Source organism: Ixodes scapularis, unplaced genomic scaffold (genome assembly GCF_016920785.2).
Source record: "Ixodes scapularis isolate PalLabHiFi unplaced genomic scaffold, ASM1692078v2 PGA_scaffold8__174_contigs__length_109621045, whole genome shotgun sequence".
NCBI lineage: Eukaryota > Metazoa > Arthropoda > Arachnida > Ixodida > Ixodidae > Ixodes > Ixodes scapularis.
Window position 1 is genome coordinate 96,477,953 of NW_024609883.1, and position 21,940 is coordinate 96,499,892.

The window sequence follows — 21,940 nt, forward strand, 5'->3', positions numbered from 1 at the left end:
AGTGGATGCTCTTCCCACCTCTTTCCACTTTGGTAGAGCGAACGCGTGAGTGGAGACGGCCTCCTCTCCAGTATTCGTTCTGCTAAAGCGGCAAGAGGTGGGAGGAGCTTCCACTTCACTGTCAGCCAGTCACCAACTACAGGCTCAACAAAGGTGCAAATATAGTTTCACAAATGGTGCACTAAATCACTTGGTGAACCCAGTCCTTTTAACGGTAATGCGCAAGACCGGTATCATCCAATAAATGCTGCACGACGTCACACATTTCGCTGCTAGTCAGGGATCAAAAGCTCACCTGTAAACGATGCCTTTTTTATGCAGGAACTTGAGGGCACATACAATTTCAGCTGCGTAGAACCTGGTTGATGTAAGTAAAAGAAAGAAAACACAATCAATTAAATTGAACGCTTGGTCACGCGAATATTGTGTCCTACTCTAAACAATTGAACTATAGACTTACTAAATCAGCTGATAGTATTGATTGTCATGCGCGTGCTCTTGGAAGAGATAAAACTGGGTCTTTATGTAATATGTAAATGGTTGCCACTGCCTGAGTGTTTATTTTTTCACAGCGGAGAGGTTAAGGGCTAGTTTCCTCAAGATCGTGTCCGGTACCAAACAAATGTCGACACAACACTTTGGTTGCCGCCGTCGCTCATAGATGGCGGCGGCTGTCCAGGGTGTTGTGTTTGCCGGTTGTCTGTCTGCCGCCGTCGCTCATAGATCGTAGCAACCATTCCAGCCTCAGTAACCAGACAACTGGTTGCTGCCGTCGCTCATAGATGGCGGCAGCATTTCTTCGGAGGAAGAAGAGCGGGAACGGAACGAGCGGCGATGTGCGCAGCAGCGCGAATGGTTCCGCAACCGCCACGAGGCCGCTATCGCCTAAAGTTCCACTGCGTCGAGCGCTTCGAATTCCCTTGCGAAAGAAGAGCAGATCGCTCGCCTGAAAAGCCACTGCCGAGAATAGAAGCTACAACTCTGCCGCTCTTCCTTCTTCACCAGAGTGAAAAGGCTGGAAGTTTTCATTTTTAATAGAAGAATATGGCTTTAAGTCAACTTTCTGATGGACATTAACGGTTTTATTACAGGTATACACATTTTTTTTACTTCATGCTATACATAATTGAGCGATTTTAGAATTATTGAACCGTGGCCTAAACTTGAGACGCGCACCGGTAATAAATTAAAAGTATTGTTTCCAAACTCTGACGGATATACAAATTCCATAGCCAACAGAACTGAAGTAAAACGCATACATTGGTTAATTAGACCGCGTACCCAGCACGCGCCCTCGCGGGATCTTGTGCAACAGATAAAATCACGGGAACGAGCCGATCCACCAGAAAACACGGTTCGTTGATATGATGATATTGTTTCTAGCGCCGGAGAATCGATAGAATAACCACCCGATTAATCAAATAATGTTAATAGGTTGATTTTTGTGCTATAAATATCGCGGAGAAACTGTAAACTTTGTTTTTTTTCTGTTTGGTGCTCAATAATGTATTTTAAAGAGCCGCATTGTTGAATTTCACGGTAAAACATTTTACCATGCACTATGATTGTAATCCGGAGCGAGTATTATGTCTAAAAAGTGCCATAAAAATTATAGTTAAATTGTTTACCCTTGTTTTTTTTTTGTGGGCGTCGCAGCGTCGTTTTAAACGAAGATTTACATGCCTCCACGTATGACATATTAAGACATAAAAAAACGAAAAAAAACGAGTAATTTTGACACTATTATAGATATCTTGTCCCAAGGTCAACGCAACCGATTAATTGATTAATGAATCGCTCATTAGTTGGTAGTCCTCAAGGCAACTGGAATTGAGGTCTACCCACTATCCTTTCAATCAAAGCCAATCAGAGGTCAGCGTCGTTTTGACGTCAACGCATCTCTTGGTGCAAGCAGCAGACGACTAGCTCTCCGCACAGTCACCGAGAGCTAAAGGAACGCGGGACGTGGCAAGTCCCGTGCATATCATTATCGCTCAACAGCCAATGATATTGCGGGAGTAGCCGATAAGAGAGCCAAAGAACCAATCGCAAACCAGGATTCGCGAACATACTAAGCCACGCTCCGAATTGATCGAGCTGTCATTAAGAGCACCGGCGCATTATGCACTTGGCAGTAGAGTTACGGTGCCTTGGCGGAAAACCTACGGGCCCCTCTCACCTTGCCCTGTCCTGATCAAACCTCCCGGACTGCTGAATGTGGAACATGAGGTCTCCGCCATTCAGGAACTCCATGACGAAGAAAAGATGACTCTGAAAGAAAGAAGAAGAACAAAAAAAGAAGATAGCTTCAGTTTTCTCTGCTAAACGAGGGCTCGTGTTATTACGGATTTATGTTTGTCCTTTGTCCCCCTTGTTCCCCTTCTCCAGGGATTATTTTCGTCATTCTTGTCCAGCTCGCTTGCACCTTTGCATTTAATTGCATTATAATTACAACCTTAAATCGCAAGCTTCACCCTCGTTGGTGTTAGACTGGTAGCAGCTGATAAAACCCGTTTGCTCTACTGACGTCTAACCCCTGGTTAGCTCAGTTGGTAGAGCGCTCCACTTGTAATGGAGAGGTCCCGGGTTCGATACCCGGACCAGGCGGATTTTTTCGGTCGCTCACCAGTCACCTAGCTGTGTTCGGAGATTTACGTTTGTCCATTGTCCCCCTTGTTCCCCTTCTCCAGGGATTATTTTCGTCATGCAAGTTCACCGTGTACGCACGTGACGCTCCAAGAGATCTGGAGCGTGTGCACATACTGTCCCGCAAAACACTGGTGAAAGTAAGTCGCGGCAGTCTACCAAGTTAGCTCGGCGACTGACGACGCTGAAAATGTGTTAAATATATGAATCGCAAAGGACAGACGAGGAAATTAAAATAAAGACAAAACGCTACAAATTTATATTCATACTATGTTCAACCAACTATCCCGCCTTAGTATTTTAGTACTAAAAATCTGTTTTGGTCTCAAAACAGCTTTCTATGTTGTGACAATTCGCATTTTCAGAGGTCATATTCAGTATCAGACCTATTTTTAGACTCATTTTCTCCGAGCTTCCCCCGTCGATTGAAGCAATGCAGATCGCAAGTTCGTCTGCTTCTTTTTAAGAGTTTGTGGTGACGTCAGAAAGGCGCCGAGCTTTGATTGGCTCTGATTGAAGGATAGTGGGTAGACCTCAATGTAGCTTGCTTTGAAGTCTACCTACTATTCTTCAATTAGATCCAATGAGAGTTCGGCGTTCTGACGTCACCATAACCCCTGCAAAAGATGCAGACGAACTTGCGCTCCAAATTGGATTTCCATATTGCTATGCTGGAAAGGAGACGGCATTCCTTATGCATATATGGCAAAACAAAAGAGACGCTCCTGGGACTTGTCTGCGAAATTTTCCACGTGGTTGTTTTTTAAGTACCTGCTACTTTCACTGTCTATCTCCTGCATTTTGTATAGACCTTTTCATTCCAGTAGTTGCCTGACCGGCGGGTAGAGGGCGCTGGCGCACTCGGCGCCATTAGGTTGCTTCAATTTGGCCGGTTTCGGTTTCAACGTACACGCGATTGTGATGCTGTTTCATGCCACTTTCGATTAATTTTGCGATATGAATTTCTTTCTAGTAGCACACAGCCAATGAAACAATAGTATTGAGCCACTTGGCAAACCACAAAGTGGTCTCCAGCTTAAACTGCGATCTTTTTTTACTAACACTATATGCGTCTGATTCCGTCCATCATTAATTTCGGCCAGGTTTGGCGGTGAAACAACTGCGCTGATGCATAGGGAGGAGTACCATTGTCCACGGCCGTACCCGCGGACACTAATTTCAAGAAGAAAAAAAAAAATAAAGAGCACGACAAGCTCCGCTTGCAGCGTGCGCTCGTTGCCTGCCGCCGTGCTTTGGCTGTGCGTGCACCGAGCGATACGGAAGGTAGATAGCTCACGCTCAAGTCAGATATTAAACAGATAATCTTATATTGCAATAGAGTAGACTATATTGCATGAGTGTTTAGTGAAAAAGCAGGTCGACAACAAAATTACCAATCTGCTGAATCACCAAGAACAGATGAACTGACAAGTTTACTGTTCGATGTTTGGTTTCCATACACCAACCTTTTCTAACTTCGACACTGGAGACGTCTTTTATAATGACTAGAAAAGTTTAATACAATCACGTAGATAATATAAAAAAGTGATATTGTCTCGGCCTGTTTTATTTAAAGAAATTAAGCGCTCGAGAAATATTTTGATAGACCACCCTAGGCTGACTAGAAAATTTCTTTAACTAAAGAACTCATTTACAGCATTTCAAAATATTGGCCTTATTAAATAAACTTTTTGTTATATGGACATTTGCTTACGACGTTCTCAAGGTATGAGGATGGTGAGATAAGTGAATGCCAGACTTCAAATAAAGTCTGATAGTCATCTTCCGTAAAATTTGCCGAATGAAATTGAAGAGCGCAAAAGAAATGATCTCCAATAAGTTTGGCTGAAGTCGAACGCCAGGCGCCACCCAATGGACCTTTGTAGAAAGCTGTTCACTGATTTGAGACGATGCGCTTTGCACATTTTGACGTCGCCATTTACTGAAAGTAACTCCGTATTCGAAGTCGACAACCGGCTGCACTCGGGTGATTTTCATGCAGAAGGATTCTTTTCGGCGTCAAATTTAATGAATCATAGGCACCATCAACCTGTCTGTGACAGTTTCTTACGCGGGGAGTTCAAATATTTGCGTTGAAATAAATTAATTGAAACTGCATGGTTATATTAAAAAATGACTTAGGCAACTGAAAGACTATGGAGACGGGACCAAGCACGATATACTATTCCGTGGAATTCATAAATAAACCGATAAAGCGAATGCTTACATCACACACGCGATTAAGAACGTAAAACAGATGTAGGTGTGATATTGCGAACAAACAAGTTGCCTAATGTTAAGGTACCATTATTTCTAGCATTAAAAATAACTAGAACTAAATGTTTGTTCCCGCGCCTTGTCTACTAGTTCCCTAGATTAATCAAAAGAAACTGTTTTCGATATGTTGGAAATAAAAAACACAATGTTTTCAGGGAAAACACGTGGCTAATTACGCTGAGTATTTTTGTTTTCTTCCTTGACATCAATGCGCACTCATATACATAAATACATTGGGATTCCTATTCAAAATGTTCCGCCCTTATTAGTAACCTTCTTCCTTGACACCAATCCGCACTCATATATATAATAACATTGGGCTTCCTATTGCAAATGTTCCGCCCTTATTAGTAACCAAACCTCAGTTCTCATAAGTTATTGGTATTTGAACCCTCGAGGCTCTCTTCCAGTCATATATGTATTAAATGTGCGCAAGTGCTAACGCTGATTCCTGTTCCTATAAAACCTTTTCACACGTATCCCGCACGCCGACGGTACAAAGATATTCAAAACGTGTTACAAAATCAACTACAGAAATTGCACGCATAATGATGTAATGCAATTGCATGGTAAGTATAAGTATCGGACGACACTTTGTACGACGAAACCTTCCGATCCGACGTGCGGACTGCCGGAATGACCTTGGGGGGAGAGGGTTTTCGTAGCATCGGAGAGCGTTGAAAACCCTCGCCTCCGACCGTTGTATTGCGCGGTCGGACGTCGGATCGGACGGTTTCGTCGTACATGTGTTTCGCGCAAGAGACGCGGTGAAACGCGACGAAAAACACGGATTCAACGCATCCACCAAGGCGCGGACGGGAGAGCGGAGCAACAAGTTGAAGCAACCTAATGGCGGCCGCATCACGTGATTCCAAGATGGCAGCGCCCATGCGGCAGAGGGTGAAAAGGTCTATAAGAACCGGCAATCGAAAAAGTGAAATCGTTTTTTTTTTTTTTGTTACGTAAAAGCCGAGTTACGATAAAACATTTTATAAAGCCAGAGCCTACCACTGTATGACAGTTTCGCGAAAGCCTGCTGCACGCTGCGTCTGCCTCGTCATTTTGCGAGTACAATTAGCGACGCAAAACAAGAGGATGCACTCTGCTTCGCACCTGACACGTCCTCAGACACACGTCAGTTAGCTTTGTAATTTGAGCGTAGACGTACGACATTGTACTGTGTTTTTTTCCCTCTTATTCTCGTAACCGTCCAGCATGACGCTCGTGTAAAACTCCGCTCACACGAGAACGCTTAGTAAGAGTCAGTCTTCTTAAATATAAAAACAGCGCAAGGACACGGACAAGACCAAGAAGGTAGACGAACAGCGCCTTGTTCGTTCGCCTTTTTGTTCCGTGTCCTTGTGCTGTTTTAATTATTAATCTTGAAATACCCGCCACTCAACTAACCCAAACTTCTACGTTATTCAACTTATTAAGAGTCAATCAAACGCGCTGTGAGGATAGGTAAATCAGCGAGTGTTAAGCACGGCTCGTACGGCACACTGGAGTCATCTATCGGCTAGCCGTACAAGACTTGGCAATTCCATATATTTGTTTCTGGCGTTATCGTTTCATATCTTGGCTCGACAATCTTTTGACAATATGAGTTTGATCACACAAATTCAGCAAAAATTTCACTCCAGAGAAATAAAGAAAGTTCTAAGGACGTCTCGTACATGGCACACACGTGCCAGTGTGTACACTCTCGTAGAACACTACGCCGTGTAGTGCACACGTCTGCCGCAAGCCCTGGCGAACCACCGCGCGTGTTTTCTGTCTTACCTGCGACTGGAAGGTGCAGAAGAGGTTGCAGAGGAACGGGTGCTGCGTGCCCATGGCCAGCACCCGGCGTTCGATGAGGGTGCACTCCACGTCGTCGTCCTCCAAGACCACGTCCTTCTTCAGGCACTTGACGGCGTAGTGGCGCCGGGAACCCTTCAGCTCCGCCAAGAGGACCTGCACCCGCGCGTTCGGCGGGACAGCACATATACACTCCAACACGCTGTTTACCAACAAGCTCACGCTTGCCCACGCCAGATGTGGGCACTGCGCATGCGCGGAAGTGAGAATCGGCATAAAATGGAGCGTCTTACGCATGCCCCGCACGGACAACGGCGTCATCGTAACGCCGTGATGCCATGGAGCCGTGCGTTGGTGTATTGTCAGGTAAAGGAATGGCAGTTAAAGGGTCGATGCAACAATTTTTGTTCTTTGCGCAAATACCGTTAACAACGGATCCCTGACGTCAATGACCTATAAAACACGCGTTCATTTTTCACCCCACGCAATAGAAGTCCCCGAAAAAAATTAAAGAAAAACGAGCAGCGTTCACCCCCTCAACTCGCAGCCAGAACAAGAGGCCACGTGATCTGGAGCCGATTATACGCCGCCAATGTTGGCAAGGCACAGGACACGCGCTTAGTTCCAGGCATTGTTATGGCTCGGTTACTGTCGTCGTTGCAGCGATTGGACACGGGCTACTACCCGAATGCTTCTCGAGCTAGTAATTAGCATGAGCCCAAATCGAGTGCCCATGCAATGCTCGGGTCCAATCTATGAACCGCATTCAAATATCGTCATTGGAGTGTACTGCGATTCCCACGTTACGTCATCACATTTTGCAAAGGAGAGATTGAATAAAAATGATCGCTTTTGTGCTTGAAATTACACCGCAGCGGAGAAGTTTCTTGGCCAGTGGCGTTGCATGCGAGTATCCTTGAGTCCCAGGTGTGCCAGTAAGCTCGTGTGAAGGAAAAAAACATTCCAATTGAATATCGTTGCACCGCTCCTTAAAAGATGTGCTGAAACTGGGTGCTTGAAATAATGACGAGATCAGAGAGGAGACATTGATTGTTCAATGGCCGTTACGTCGGCGTCCGTTTTTGCAGCCACCTTGAGTGCTGGACGTTGAAGACCATAGGTTAGAGTGGTCGCGCACTTTCCAAAATATTTCGCTGCAGTTTTTTATTTATAATACATCGTACAAAGACAGTCAGCGGACAATGTCAAGTGCGTGTTTCTTCCTCGTGTGACATTCCTGGCACATTAGTCGTACAAAAACTGCCTGCAGACATGTTCGAGGCCTACATATACATGAAGTTCGAAGAAAATGTGACTGTGGCTTTACATTTGGATGACGTCATTAGGAGAAAATCGAGGGACCGCAAATACGGACGTGGTAAACAGATGAGTGGGAAACGCGTTGTAAGCACCCTATTATTACCGAGCTTTTGGGAAAGGAAATCGACGAGATGTTTGAATGGGACGCCTATAAGTCACGGTTAGTTCCCTTGTCCTCATCGTCTGGTAGGGCGCAGGTGAGCTGACCTTTCCGAAGCTCCCCTTGCCGAGGACCTTGAGCAGGTGGAAGTCCGTGAGCGTGTACTTTCGGAACTTCACGCGGTCCTCCTGCGAGGGCGTCTGGGGCGCCGACCGCGCCCCCGGCAGCGGGGGCCGCGGCGATGACGTCGGGGCGGTCGGTTCCTCCGGTCCCTTGGTGGTCGACCCGTCGACCGAGCCCGTGCGGGCCTCCCAGGAGTTCTCGCGGGCCGCCTTCTCGCTCGAGTCCGCCAAGTCGGACGTCGTGGAAGACCTCCGCGGCGCGGAGGGGGGCACGACGTCGGGCAGCGCTTCCTGGGAGGCGGCCGACGGCGTCCTGGCCTTGTTCGACACCGTGGACTGCGGGGAGGCCGCAAGATCTGCGCACAACGGGACGCTGAGTTCCCTGTGCGCGGCTCTGTGGACAGATAATCGCTCCGCGTGGTTATCCGGAAAGCTACACGATCCGCCCCATTTACTGAGCATATCGACGATTATGCGTAGTGATGAGTCGTGAATTCTTGTAGAGAGCCTGCCCTATCAGCACAGAGTTGGCCAGTCATCGGCCAATGGCTGGCAATGGTCCTTGGCCAAGTGGCCGGACAGTGGCCAGAGACCGGCCGGTGACTGGCCTTTATCTGGCCATTGGCCAATGGCCACTGTCCATCAGCCATCGGCCAAGCATTGGCCAATGAGTGGCCACTCTCTGGCCACTGGCCAAAAGACCATCGCCAGACATTGGCCGTTGCTTGGACAAAATCTGTGCTGCTTGGGTGGTTATAGTCTGTTAGAACGTAAGATTATCAGTAGATGCTCCACCTCTAGCACGAGCCCGTTGCCATTCGGCGTGTTTGATTTCGCGCGCTCAGAAGTGTGACCAAAGGTAGAAAGTTCCCCCTGGAGGAGGGGATCTATTGCTAATCTTACGTTCCAGCAGGCTATAGCCCCTCCAAATTGACTAGTGCCTGTATGCACACCTTGCCAGGTATTTGATGTTAATGCTAGGCAGCCAGTTAATCTAAGCGCCTCAAAATATTGATCGTCCTCCCCCCTTCCCACCATCTCCTTCCTATTATCACCATTCTTTTACTTCGCCTTCCAACAAATCGGCGAATGACCCCCTTAATATGTGACCATGTGCCTTGCATCCGATCTATTTTTTCCTAAAATAAAAACAATACACGGGAACCATTTATAGTATACTCGAAACTACAAAATAATGTATTGCGGGGATAAATCTACCAAAACACTAAAACGAGGAAACCTCCAGCTATGTTAGGTGGAAACAAAGCCGTTATCTCCTGCGATGTCCGGTTTGTTAGGGATACTTTGTGTCATCCTCCCTGTGAATTTTGGTTTAGCCATCCCTATTTGCATTCTTTTAGGACTGCAGGATACGAGACAACTTCTCTTATAACGCCAGTTTTTCTGACTAAATCAGAACAATACATGATGATTTAATAGTGAGACCTCATACAAGACAAAGGCATAGCGAGGATGTCTCAATAGAAATACTAAGACCCGATACTTTGACAAAAAAAGATGCACACGCACGATACATCTTCCTGAGAAATGCCCTTGTTTTTACCCTCAGTCTCGTGTTTTATAACCCATTAACATGATCATAAAAGTATCTTTAGCTAAAGAACCTTTATGATCGTAGGAATAAGTTTGTGGTCCTTCGCGCGTCGCATGTTACATGATCGCGACTCAAAAGCGCGGCCTGATACGCCGATTTCGAAGAGATCTTTAAGGTGCCTTTACGCTGGCTGTGTGATTGAGGTCCGTATGTCCGTCTTTAACCAGCTGTGCTGTCTAAATACATATTCTTCAAAGCCTCAGTAATTAATAAAGTAAAAAAAAACTAACTTACATATAGTTTTCTATTTTTTATTTTAGTCTGAAATTAACAACGTGTCCCACGAGCCTCAATTCTCTAACTAGATTGTCTGTGCTCTTTGTATTTAGTTCATCGGTAGCTGCCGTGTGTACACTACCGGTCATTCTCTAGCCATATACCATACGGGGCCGCTGTGCGCGAGGACCACCTTTATAACGCGTTACCAAAGAAATTCAGCGGAGGGCGCAACGTGCTCTAAGTAGGCCGGCTTCGAGTCGACGTTTAGTCAGCATCACAGACTAAAAAAGGTGTGTGAGTTCACCTTTTGCAGAACACAAGACAACGAAAGACTACTAGGTGTGAAAAAAAAAGCGAAGTGGACAGGAACAATGACTACGGTGTTGCCCTCTCTGATTATCCCCTGCCCACAACGGAATTTTCTGATCTAATCGCATTTTGAGCTTCGTAATTTGTCGAGATCCAGCTATTGTTCGCCGTGCACGGCTGTCTCTTTGTTGTACAGCAAAGTGAAGTCGCAGATGTTTTCTTTAGAATGCAGTGTGTTGCCTTCCAGGTGCGCTAAAATGTTGTTCAAAGGATTTTTTTTTTTTTCAATTTCGTGTTACAGTTGTAAAGGGGCATGGTGATCGTCGTAGTTTTTCTCTTTGCGCACACGGTGTAAATCTTGATCGTACGTCCTTCTCACTGCCACGAAGGAGGACCAGCATCCTACAGCGGAGCAGAACACCGCGACTCTCCTGCTTGCTCTAAGATATCTCGCTACAAACCGTGTAATAGATGAGAAAGCTTACGAAAGGGGTTACATGGCGATTACGGTCCGAAGCCGTCGTTTGTCTTCAGTTATGCCTTCGAAAAAAAAGCAAAAAAAAAACAATGAAACAAGGGAGATGCAAAAGGAGCCCTACCCCTACGCCAGCACAAACACCGCCGTTGTTTGTAGACAAGGAAAGAAAAAAAAAAGAAGTAGGTACATGCAAAAACAGATTAAAAACGAACAGCGGTTTCGCTTCGGCTGTCGGACCTTCCTAATCCGGGACAAATGGGCTACAAGAGGCCATTAGAAACATTGAGCAAAGTGCGCCGCGAGGTTCAGGAATTCTTCGGGGGTCTATTCTGGGAGGACGCGTCTTCGCTCGTCACCCAAAACTACACGCACCGCCACGACATTACTTTCTGGTAAGGACCGCGGCAACACTCAGTTAAGCAACCCAGAAAACAAACCAAGCTTCCTTTTTTTTTTTTTTGAAATTTTTTCTTTAGAAGTCAGGAGTCAGGAGCGTGCAGGAGCGTGCCGCGATGCGGGACGACTTGAGTCTTTTTTTATCCGAGCCTAAACTTGAAATGTTTGATGGCAAAAAAAGATGGCGACGTCATATAGCTATAGGTCAGCTAACCCCGAGCTTGAAGTCACGTGGTTACATTACGAATACATCATACAAAATACAGCCTGCAGACAGTGTCGGAAGCGTGTTTCTTCCTCGTATGACGGTCCCCTCATAGCGCAAGTTCGTCTGCTTCTTTCTGCAGGGGTTGTGGTGACGTCAGAACGCCTAGTAGCTCTGATTGGCTCCGATTGGAAGGATAGTGGGTAGACCTCAAGGCAGCTTGCTTTGAGGTCTACCCACTATCCTTCCAATCTCAGCCAATCACAGCTCAGCGTCCTCACGTCACCAGAATCCCTGCAAAAAGAAGCAGACGAACTTGTGCTCCGTACTGGCCATACAAAAACTGCCTGCAGAAGTGTTCGAAGCATACATAACTTGCTTCGGATATGCTTGAGTAGCAGATAATTTTTTCATTGTGGCTGCACCAAACACAGTGCCTTTTGAAATGATCCGTTGATTCAAGTTTGCATAGTTGAAATTCTTGGGCCTCTTTGTGACGAGATGTCCGCAGGCAAGGGAACGACACCAGCGATTGCTCAAAACTAAGATTGCCGCTGGATTTTATACTTTTGCGTGTCTATGTGTTTTCCTTTTTAGTTAAGAGCGTCGAAGCACTGGTTCGAGGCTGACGACTTTGTGGTCGTTCTATAGTGGAAGATTATCACGTTTTTGTTTGAACAAGGGACTCGCGCGTGAATGCGTCTCACCTTTTTTGACTGTGGCGAGAACTTCCGAGAGAAGCTTCTGGTTGACCCCACAGAGGTTTGCCATGTGCTTTTCGCATTTTTTGTGGCAGTTGACCTTGCATTCTAGAAGCAATGAAAGAAAACAAAAACAAAAAAAAATTTAAGAAAAAGTAGAATATTCGTCAATGCTTCGAGGAAAGTTACTAAGACCTTTCAATTTAATAATCTGTACCTTCAGCAGGCCCCTGATCCTGCTCTGAGCCTGTCTTTGCCGCGTACAACACCCTAACTTGATCATTGAAAATAAATTGTAAAATAAGTTTAATTTTTATATGACACTCGACACAGCACAGCCAAAAAATCCCACATTAAGTCTGAGCTATGACGTTCACAAATATTATATAACAATTTTTATTTAATTGAAAGCAATACAAATGTATGATCTGATAGTGTAATACAATATTCGTCTCATGTTTATACTCAACCGAATAGCCGCTTATAACAAGGTCTAGGACTGCAAATTGCAAGGTGAAAAGTGAAAAATCCGACAGGCCCAATAAAGACATCCATACTTTTTCACTACGTGAAGCGAATCGCACTGTACCCTAAGCGATTCACGAGCACTTTCCGGATAACAACATTTTAAAATGAACACACCTATCCCATCTAATTTTAGTTTACTCAAACAAAAATATGAACTTGTCTTTCAAAGGGGAAACAAAACAAAAAAATTAGTCTATTGAGTACTGATCGTTGAGTGACTCAAATCGAAACATGGAAAATTTAAAAGAAATGTTGTTAAAGAAAGCTTAGATTTTTTTTTGCAATAAATAAAATTTTCTCTTCATCAGATCATTTGCTCGTGAGTTTGCTATCTTGAGATATTCCCATAGACATCGAATCCAACGAGAGATAAGGCAGATCAAAAATTGCGTTCACACTCAAGTTCCTTTTTCTCCCTGATTCTACACAATTGATATTATGATATTGAGCTCAGCTGGAGGTGTATAACCTACATTCGACAAAAGGGTTAATAAAGATTGTTTTATAGTTGCCGATCTTCTTGCTCGGCAGGCAATTCAAATATCCCCGCAAGTTTGTTTTAAAATGTCTGACGCAAAAAAAAAAAAGCGTATATCCGAGGCTCTGGGAAGAAACGGCTGCGCTTAAATTGTTTTTGTTCGCGAATGATGTGGTCTAGTCATGTGAATATTTCATAATAGATTGTTGTCTGGCAAACATAACCACAAACCAAGGAGATGATATAAAGACGAATATGCGATTTGAAGAACCCCAGGTATCACGCAGTCTTCGTGCACAACAGAGAGGGAGGCATTGTAAGTATTTATGAAAGGTAACTCTTCTGGCGTAACTTATGCGGCAACATGTGCACTGTGCAACAGTGTTATCCCAACACGACGTCTGCGCTTTTTCGCATTCTATTCCGAAAGGATTTTAGCAAACGTCAAAGTTTGGTTCTTACGTTAATTCTCCTGCCCCCCTCCCCCAAATGAGCACTTTTTAATACTCTTGTAGTATTTAATGACAGTCCCAAAAGGACTTTGATCGTTTATTTGCGTTAACGGTGTACACCAACTTGTAACCGTAGAATGGGAGTTACCGCTTACCCCGGATGCAGGCTAGCTGTGCAATGGTACGAAAACCTGAAGCTGTAATTCATATTGATAGAACTCAAAACTACAGGATATAATAGAAAATTAGCGAAAATGTACGCTTACATTCGACGTTGCATTTCTAATGTGCGCTTCTTTCTTCATTCGCTTATGTGTCGATAATACGCGATTTATACTTTGTTCATTTTGTTCCCTTCACACTTGTGTTGCTCACGCTGAGACGGCGATTTTTGAGCGTGCCTTGAGTTCCTTCCGTATTCGTACGAACGTTCAGTCTGTGTGAAGAATCTAAATTCAAAGCCGAGGTCAGACTGCCAATGCACCATACAAAAGACAATCAGCGCAGACTCTCAGAGGCGTGTTTTTACCTTTTATTATGGTACCGTCACAAAGATCGTACAACAACTGCCAGCAGGCATGTTTTTGTCCGCAAATATTTCCATTATATCAAGTCTGCAGCGAACTGTCTTTTTTTTATACGATGTATGAGAAGCGTGAGTGCGGCCTAATAAAACAAAAGAGCAAACAAAACAAAAATCTGCTTCAACGTTAATGTTCGAGAAGCGCTACTCTCAGTTTTTAAAAGGCATCGCGAGTCAAAAACGGGACCCCGGCTCAGTGAGCATTTTTCTCTTCCTCATCCCATTTTTTCGCCACCAGGAAGTGGAGCAGGGAGAGACACCCAGTCACTGGGAACTGCCCCCGTTTGCCCGCGTAATTTATGACCTCGCCGACGGGCTCGAGCGGCTTTTCTTTTATTTTTAGCAACCATGCTTCTTAGAATACCGGGCATTAGGACTAATGAGGCCCCGAAGCTGGGACGGGACGCTTCCGCACGCTCCTATCTGGACCGACATGCATGCTCGGAGCGACGGACACAAAATGGGACCGCGGTCCCTCAACTCAGTTGTAATCTGAACTCAAATTTGTTATCCGCGGATGACATGGTCCCGACATGCCTAAGGAACGCGAAGCGTGGTGATTGAAAAGAGCGTCTTATTATTCGTCCGCAGTCAATCGGACTGCGGCATTGGCCACTAAGAACGACGAGGAACAGGTCGCGAAGCAAAAAGTGTCTTAGGTTGTTAACTATTACATGTCCTTGACAGCTTCAGAAACACGGGGCTTCGAGACTATCATGGTTCGTTCTTCGGCGTTCTTATCCGCTAATGTCGCGATCTGATTGGCTGCCGAGTGGTGACGTCATGTCCGGGATTCGAAACGCCCCGCGTGGCTATGCGGAGCGCAACTCCGTCTGCTTCTTTTACAGGGGCTGCGATGATGTCCGAACGCCGAGCTCTCATTGGCTGATTGCAAAAAAAAAAAAAATAGTGGGTAGACCTGGAGGCATCTAGCATTGATGTCTACCCACTATCCTCTCACTCAAATCCAATCAGCTCACTCAAATCCAACCGCTACAACGAAGAACAACGGCCTTCACGTTTCCAAATCCCGTTGCCCTGCGTATACCGATGACGACCGCGCCGTTGCCGCCGCCGCCGCCACCGACTGTCACAGTAAGCGGGCGTTTGTTTGTGCAAGCTCCCCCCCGTCTATCTCTTCCTGTTTTCGCGCCGTTGCGAAGCCGATGCAAACGCTTTTCTCCTCGTCCGGTGTGGGCGGCGCGCTCGCTTCCTCCACGCACCCAGAATAACGGCGGCGAGTTTTTACGACGTGACCAAAGGCTTCGACCGTGCTGGGTCCTACGTCACGTCGAACGGGTCGAATGAGAAAGGACAAAGGAGGGGGAGGGGGGAAGGTTCAAATTCACCGAAGGCCTCTCCGGGAATTCGCGAGAGGAAACAGAAAATAAACCGAACGCAGTGCCACGAGCGCCGGGAACAGTTCCAAGCAGCCGAAGCATGTCAACAGCGAGGCTCCCTCTTTCTACACCGGGGCACAAAATTCCGAACGTTTTACGTAACCGACGAAAAACGAAACGCTCTGCGGTGGTCCATGAACTTATACCCGCTAGCGTATTGGCCCCGAGCGGTTGGCATCTTTCGTAGGTCACTCCGGCTAGACTCTCTGGTAAGACTAGATGTTGTACATGTCCTTTTCTAGATTCCATCGGGCAACCCTGGCGGACGCCACGCATTTCTCGGGCACGAAACCTCCCATTGGATTCGAGTCCTCACCGAGAGCTGACGCAATCCTCGTTTCCGATACGAGCTCAGCCGAGCTCATGCCGAGCGTTGAGGCAACCTTCTTGTTTATTGCAGGCTCAATATGCGTGCCCCAACTATGGCGGATTCGAACAATTGGCTCATGGCGCGCACTTTTGAAGATGGACTGTTGTATAGGCGGTTGTTATGTATCTGGTACAGCTAAGCCCACGGAGGAGGCCGGATGACTTTATTTGGGACGTGTACCACGGTCCTCTGTTGAGACCGGTGGCCCTATAATCCTCACGGCGGGACCAAGCGGTACCAGGACATCGCCATCTGCTGCGATTGGTCAACTCCACACAGTTTACCAATCGCAGCAGGCTGCGATGTCCCTTGGTACCTTGGTCCCGCCCTTAGTCTTGCGGTGTAGATGAGGGCCCCAGTTGAGCGTGTAACAAGTTGGACGAGGTATCGAGGTGCTGAGATCCTGCAGTGTGGTGTTTTTAAGGTCAAGAGAAACTCGATTTTAGGTTAGGAGTTTACGAGTGTATTGGTGAACAGAGAGGATAAAGTTAACGCGTTGAAAAGGTATTGTTTTTTTGTCATTCAGTTTGGGTTTTATCACCACGCGTCAGACTAACAACTTATAAGCACCTTATTTTTAACCCGTACGTTGTCAAACCTTGTCAAAAAAATTAATTATCTTGACGTTCTACGAACGAAATAGCAACAATACTCAAGGTTTCGTCGTCCTAAACTCGAAGCAAAAATAAAACAAAAATATTCAGTTTCTGTCAGTTTTATGAGGTATGTTTGTTATACGAAGCTTGAAACTCAAAAGCATAGTTTTCCTGGTTCCCATTGCAAAGTATCGTTACATCCTCCATTATGTCATAGTGCCACGATCCGTCATGCTTAGTTTAGCCCAGTGTTAGACAAAATACCGGATAAAAGTATTTAAGTTAAGTTACTGAGTACCTGCTTCATAACGTATTTAAAATACTACTCAAATTACTTTCACTGTGAAGTATCTTGAGTAGAGTACGAATACTTAGAAATGTAATTCAATTACTTTTAAAGATGCTTCCGCATTGCGTAATTTGCATCGACGTCAGTGTGACAAACACAATTATAACAACACAAAGAAAAAAAACATTGCAGGGCTATTTTATGCAGTACAACCATAAGAAGCAGAAGATCACCGATATATGTTACCAAACATTTCTGGTGCAAAACAAAAATGAGGTCGCTTCAGCTATTCGCAACTTTTACCACCTATAAGGGGTGCGCTGGTACCTAAAAAAATACCTGTCATCTGGATAATCGTCGTAGAACAGCAGTAAGAGGCGGGGCCTGCGACGCGTAATTAATTCTAGTTTTGCTTTATACGAGCAGTATATTAGAGCCTTACTTTATTTTTCTAGCCAGGAAGGCGTAGGCAAGCACCTTTCTTGCGAAGCCTATCATCTAGGAGCTAGGGAGCGCGAAACGCACACCGCGGTACCACCATCGCTGAAAGTTGCGAACAGTGACATAGCTGAATATCAGGTCCTGCAGCGAACCTTAGATGCATCGCGTAACTACAATCCATATTCCCTATGCGGGGAGTTCACTATAAACAAAGTTGGGATATGGAAATGAGTGAATGAATAACAAAGAGAGACATGATAGCCACGGCACTGGACGCGCCTTCTTCAAGTAGGTTGCGTTCAGGAAGGCATTCAACGTTGGGAGACGCTTTGTTGGCATTTTGAGAGGTCATCCTGGGCGTAGTTGGTTTCCTGTCCTCGTTCTATGCTTATCAATGTTCGCTTGCAGACAGTGTCCACGAGGGCAATAAGTGTAGGCTGACGACAAAAACAAAAGAAACCTCGACGTTTTGACGTAGCAAAATGAAATATACGATATGCAAAAAAATAATCTTTTTGTGTTTACTTTTTCTTTTCTTCTATTTGTTATTTTCTTGACTGTGAAGTCTGCATTGTTTTCGTGCGTCGTTTCCTGTTCTGCGTTGCGCCTGAGTATGGCAATCATTGCTTCTGTAAAACCCCACCTTTTGTTTGACAATTTTTTGGGGGAACCTCTAGGGGGAAAAGCGCCTATAGGAAGGCGAGGGGAAAAACCTTCGTCGTACGAGCGGAGAAACATAAGTCACAATCGGCACAAAAGCAATGTTTTCACGAGCTTAATCGATGTCACCGGAGTTTATCGCAGCTAGCAACAGGATTTGGTGGCTTGAAAGAATGTTCAAGTTTGCTCGTGCCACGCCCACGCCACTTCATACTGAACAACTCAGAAAATTGCGCAACTGTCAAAAATGTATTTGAGATAATGAGTACAAGATACTCAGAAATGCAATTAAAATACAGTGTCAAATACTCTCGGTCAAAAGTGTTTGCAAGATACCAAGATACTTCAAAACGTCTTTGATATACAGTATCTTGAGTAGAGTATTTGAGATAGGCACAAGTCTCGTTTAGCCTGGGTCCTCTAAACGTTTGAGGCGCCTATACCCATTGTGTGTCAGATAAAAAAAAAAAAAGACAAAAACTTTCACTGAAACGTTTATCGTGGCTTCTTAAACGAGCCAAATGAGTTTGGAGGGAAGCAAGGAAATGACCTCAGCTTACCGCATTCGACATTTGCGTGTTCAGTAATGCCATCCTCGTTTGTCGTCGCTTGACTGATCTGTGCGGGCACTGGAGCGGTCTCCACATCAGCAGTTTGTGGTGGCAACGCGGGCTCAGTAGCGAGGGATGTATCAGTCTGGGCTGTCGCCGATTCCGGTGCTTTCGTCGCACTGCCTGAAGCCAAGCTTTTTATCTTAGCCTTAGACACCTTCTTTATCTTCTTCACTTTCTTTACAGGTTTGACCGGTGCTTCTGCAGGTTTGATCGGAACAGCGCCCGACGTTTGAACATCCGGACTTTTCGGTTCGACCACTTGACTCTCCTGAAGTGGAGTTTGTGCCGACCTTGAACTAGGTTTGAGCTTTTTCAGGACCTTGTCCAGTTTTCCCTTAACGGTGCTTTGCACGGTGGGGCTCGATGGCGGTTTGGTGTCCGCTTGCGCCTTCTGCTCTGGTGCGCTTGGTGGAGTGGCCTCCGGTTTTTGTGTTTTAACCTCTTCAGCGTGCTTCTCCGCAACATCTTGAGGTACGCCGACAACGGTCTTTGTGTCAGGCGGTCGCTTCTTGAGCTCTAACCTTCCCTGCGGCTCTTTGCTCTTGAACTCGAGTCTCCCTTGTGGTTCCTTCCGCTTTAGCTCAATGCGACCTAGCGGTTCTTTTCTCTTGAACTCTAACATGCCCTGCACCGACTTCTTTTTCTTAACGATCGGTACCGTTTGCTTTTCTTTGTCTTCTGCAGATTTCGGTGTCTGAGCCTCGGCAATAGGCGAGTGAACTTTATTCACCGGTTTAACATCATTATCAGTTTTATCTGAGGTTCTGACTTCAGGAGGTTGAATATCCAGTTTTATACCGACGTCATTAAGGACACTGTCGCTGGAGGTTCTCTGTACAGATGGTTTAGATGCCACATCAAACTTCTGTAGATCCGATGCCCCATTTAGCACGCTAGCAGAACTACTGTTTTGTGTGGGGCCTTTTTCTTTCGTCACTTGAATCAATTCGTAATTTTCTTTTACAGTGGGTTGGAAATGTTTGTCAGGCTCCCGCTGGATGCCCTTCTTTCTCTCTCGCAACGCACCTTTGACAGGTGTAGTCTCAACGGGACTCACGGGTCCCTGTGCAAAGTCTTTGGAAGCTGCACTATCAACAGGGCTCTTAGGTTCCCGTGCATCCTCTTTGACAGGTGCTTTTGCGGCGAGGTTTTTGGGAACTGGTACGGTATCTCTGGCAGGCGTTAACTTAACAGGGCTTTTAGGAACCGGTACGGTATCCTTGACAGGCGTTGACTCAACAGGGCTCTTGGGCTCTTTGCTCTCTCTCTTTCTGAAAAGCTTGGCGCCAAAGAATGTTGACGCTGTATGAGTGCCTTCTTCTCCAGGAGTCACTGGTGTGGTCGGAGGTCGTACACGTCTTCGCGGTGAAGTCACACCGGTGTCCGCTTCTTGGGGCCTAGCCTGTGACTCCTGTTTCTTGTTGTTCACTTTTCTCTTTTTTGTGGCGTCCGCCGGAAGTTGATTGGCTGTCGGAATGCTTACTGCCTCAGGCGTACAGACTGGTGGTGTTCCGGTCGGTTCAGAGGCTGGAGACTTCTGACTGATTGGGCTTGACAAAACGTCAGAAGAAGGGGAGGGAGTGATTAATACTTGAGTGTCTTTAGCAGCGCCGATTTTCAACTTTTCGAGGTTCGTCTTCAATTTCGGCTTTTTAATCTTAACAACTACAACTTCTTCGCTCGAATCAACCATCTTATTTGTTGGAGGAAGACAGCCTGAAGGCGGTTCTTCAACAGTTTTCAACTGATCGCCGGCGATACTCGTATCGTGCATCACAACCTTATCGTCTTCTAACCGAAGAAACTTATCGATTGGTTCAGCAGGTACTGACGAAGTAGCAAGGTCAGCTTGGTTGATCAGGTCCGCGTCGTGCGCTCCATCCCCCCGAAGACTTGTACTAGCGCGGTTTTCAGGCACAGAACGGGAACTCGGTTCGATCACATCCTCCTCCACAAATGCGTCCATAGCCACCGACGACACGACGTCACTCTTCAAATCCAAAACGGAATCCGGCGAGTCAAGTCCAAAATGCACATCATCCGCTTCCGGCTTGTGTCCCATGTGGCCATCCTTGAAGCTCCCAATTCCAGAGTCAACGGAACGAGTGCTGTCACCAGACCTATCGTGACGATTCCAGCTCACGATAGGACTGGACTCATGCGTAGACGGGTTCTCTTTGAACTTGACGACGTGCCTGTGCCTCGTGATGATGCCCATGGACTCCCTCCTCTCTTTCGAGTTCCTGGTCGGTCTGCTGTAATCCTTGAGCACCGGTCGCTCCCGCATGATGGGTCGGTAGTCCTTGTACCAGGAAGATGCGGGCGCTGACTTGTAGTAACTGGGCCCCATCGGACTGTGCCTTCCCCCAGAGCTAAGCGGCGGCGTGTAGGGGCGGACGGGCGAATCGCAACGGCTGTAGTCCGCACCGAGGCTTGAGAGGACATAGTTGGCCGTCGACGACAAGGCCGATGCACTGGCCTTGAAGAGGTTCTCCGTCGAGCTCCAACTGGAATCCCTGAATCGGCGAGGCAACGTCGGACTTCGATTGGACCTCAGGTCCGAGTTACTCTGGTGATGGGGCCTTGAGCGGGACAGAAAGGGTGACGCTGCTGGGTAACTCGGGCCGTTGTACGTTCCAGATGACGTGTAGATGGAACTGCTGAGGAACGATGGCCCGCCACCGCTAGGCACACGGGTGTGTCGTTTGATGGAAGACATCTTTTCCCGAAGGTTTTGTGACACCGGTGCGTTCGGTTGTTTACTCTGGGGAGCCTACGGAGGTGCCCATGGGAGCATGCTGACTGTTCTGACACCGGTTCGCGACTGACGCGTTGTCGAGACCTGTGCCGGTCGACTGCAGTTCTGGGAACGGGAGAGGAGCTTAAACGTTTTCTTTTCTGCTTGGCACTAGTGAGAGAGGGAGAGAGTGTGACGCGGTGTTCCAAAATACCGCCCACCTACAGCTACCACCTTGGAACCCCGAGTGAGCTTGCTCCCTCGACGTGGTCGCCAAGAAAAGACCCCGCGCTTTTTCGCTTGTTTTGTTTCGCCTTACTTTCTCATTCTTGTGCGCTTGTTTCCCGCCGAGCAAAGCGAACGCGGAGAGAAAGAAAGAGAAGAAAAGCGCAGAGCGTTTAAACATCTGATATTGAGACTCTTGAGCCGATGGTGATGTCGTCCGCTCTTGGCATACGGTTTCTTTCGGGAGTTTCAAGAAGACCATATGGTGTTCCACATTTTGTCGGCGATGAAGCAACGCGATGAAAGGGGACGGCGAGAGAAATAGAACGTCCGTTCCGGTTCAGTAAACAACTTTGGGGTGGTCGTAGTCACGTGGTGA

General features: G+C 46.4%; 1 protein-coding gene across 5 annotated transcripts in view; it reads right to left on the reverse strand.

Moving 5' to 3' along the window:
• The window catches only part of LOC8031570 (putative protein kinase C delta type homolog), a 257,938-nt gene that overhangs the window by 23,479 nt on the left and 212,519 nt on the right, over window positions 1-21,940 (reverse strand). For 3 of the 5 annotated variants that reach the window (XM_029979728.4, XM_029979727.4, XM_029979729.4), the window contains exons 11-15: window positions 12,195-12,296; window positions 8,251-8,621; window positions 6,706-6,879; window positions 2,180-2,271; window positions 296-358 (exon numbers count right to left, since the gene is read on the reverse strand). In XM_029979728.4, coding sequence (XP_029835588.3) covers window positions 296-358; window positions 2,180-2,271; window positions 6,706-6,879; window positions 8,251-8,621; window positions 12,195-12,296 — 802 coding nt within the window. Of the gene's footprint in view, window positions 1-295; window positions 359-2,179; window positions 2,272-6,705; window positions 6,880-8,250; window positions 8,622-12,194; window positions 12,297-18,545; window positions 21,531-21,940 lie in introns of those variants that run through there. The other 2 variants (XM_029979725.4, XM_029979726.4) reach the window with 2 other exon arrangements.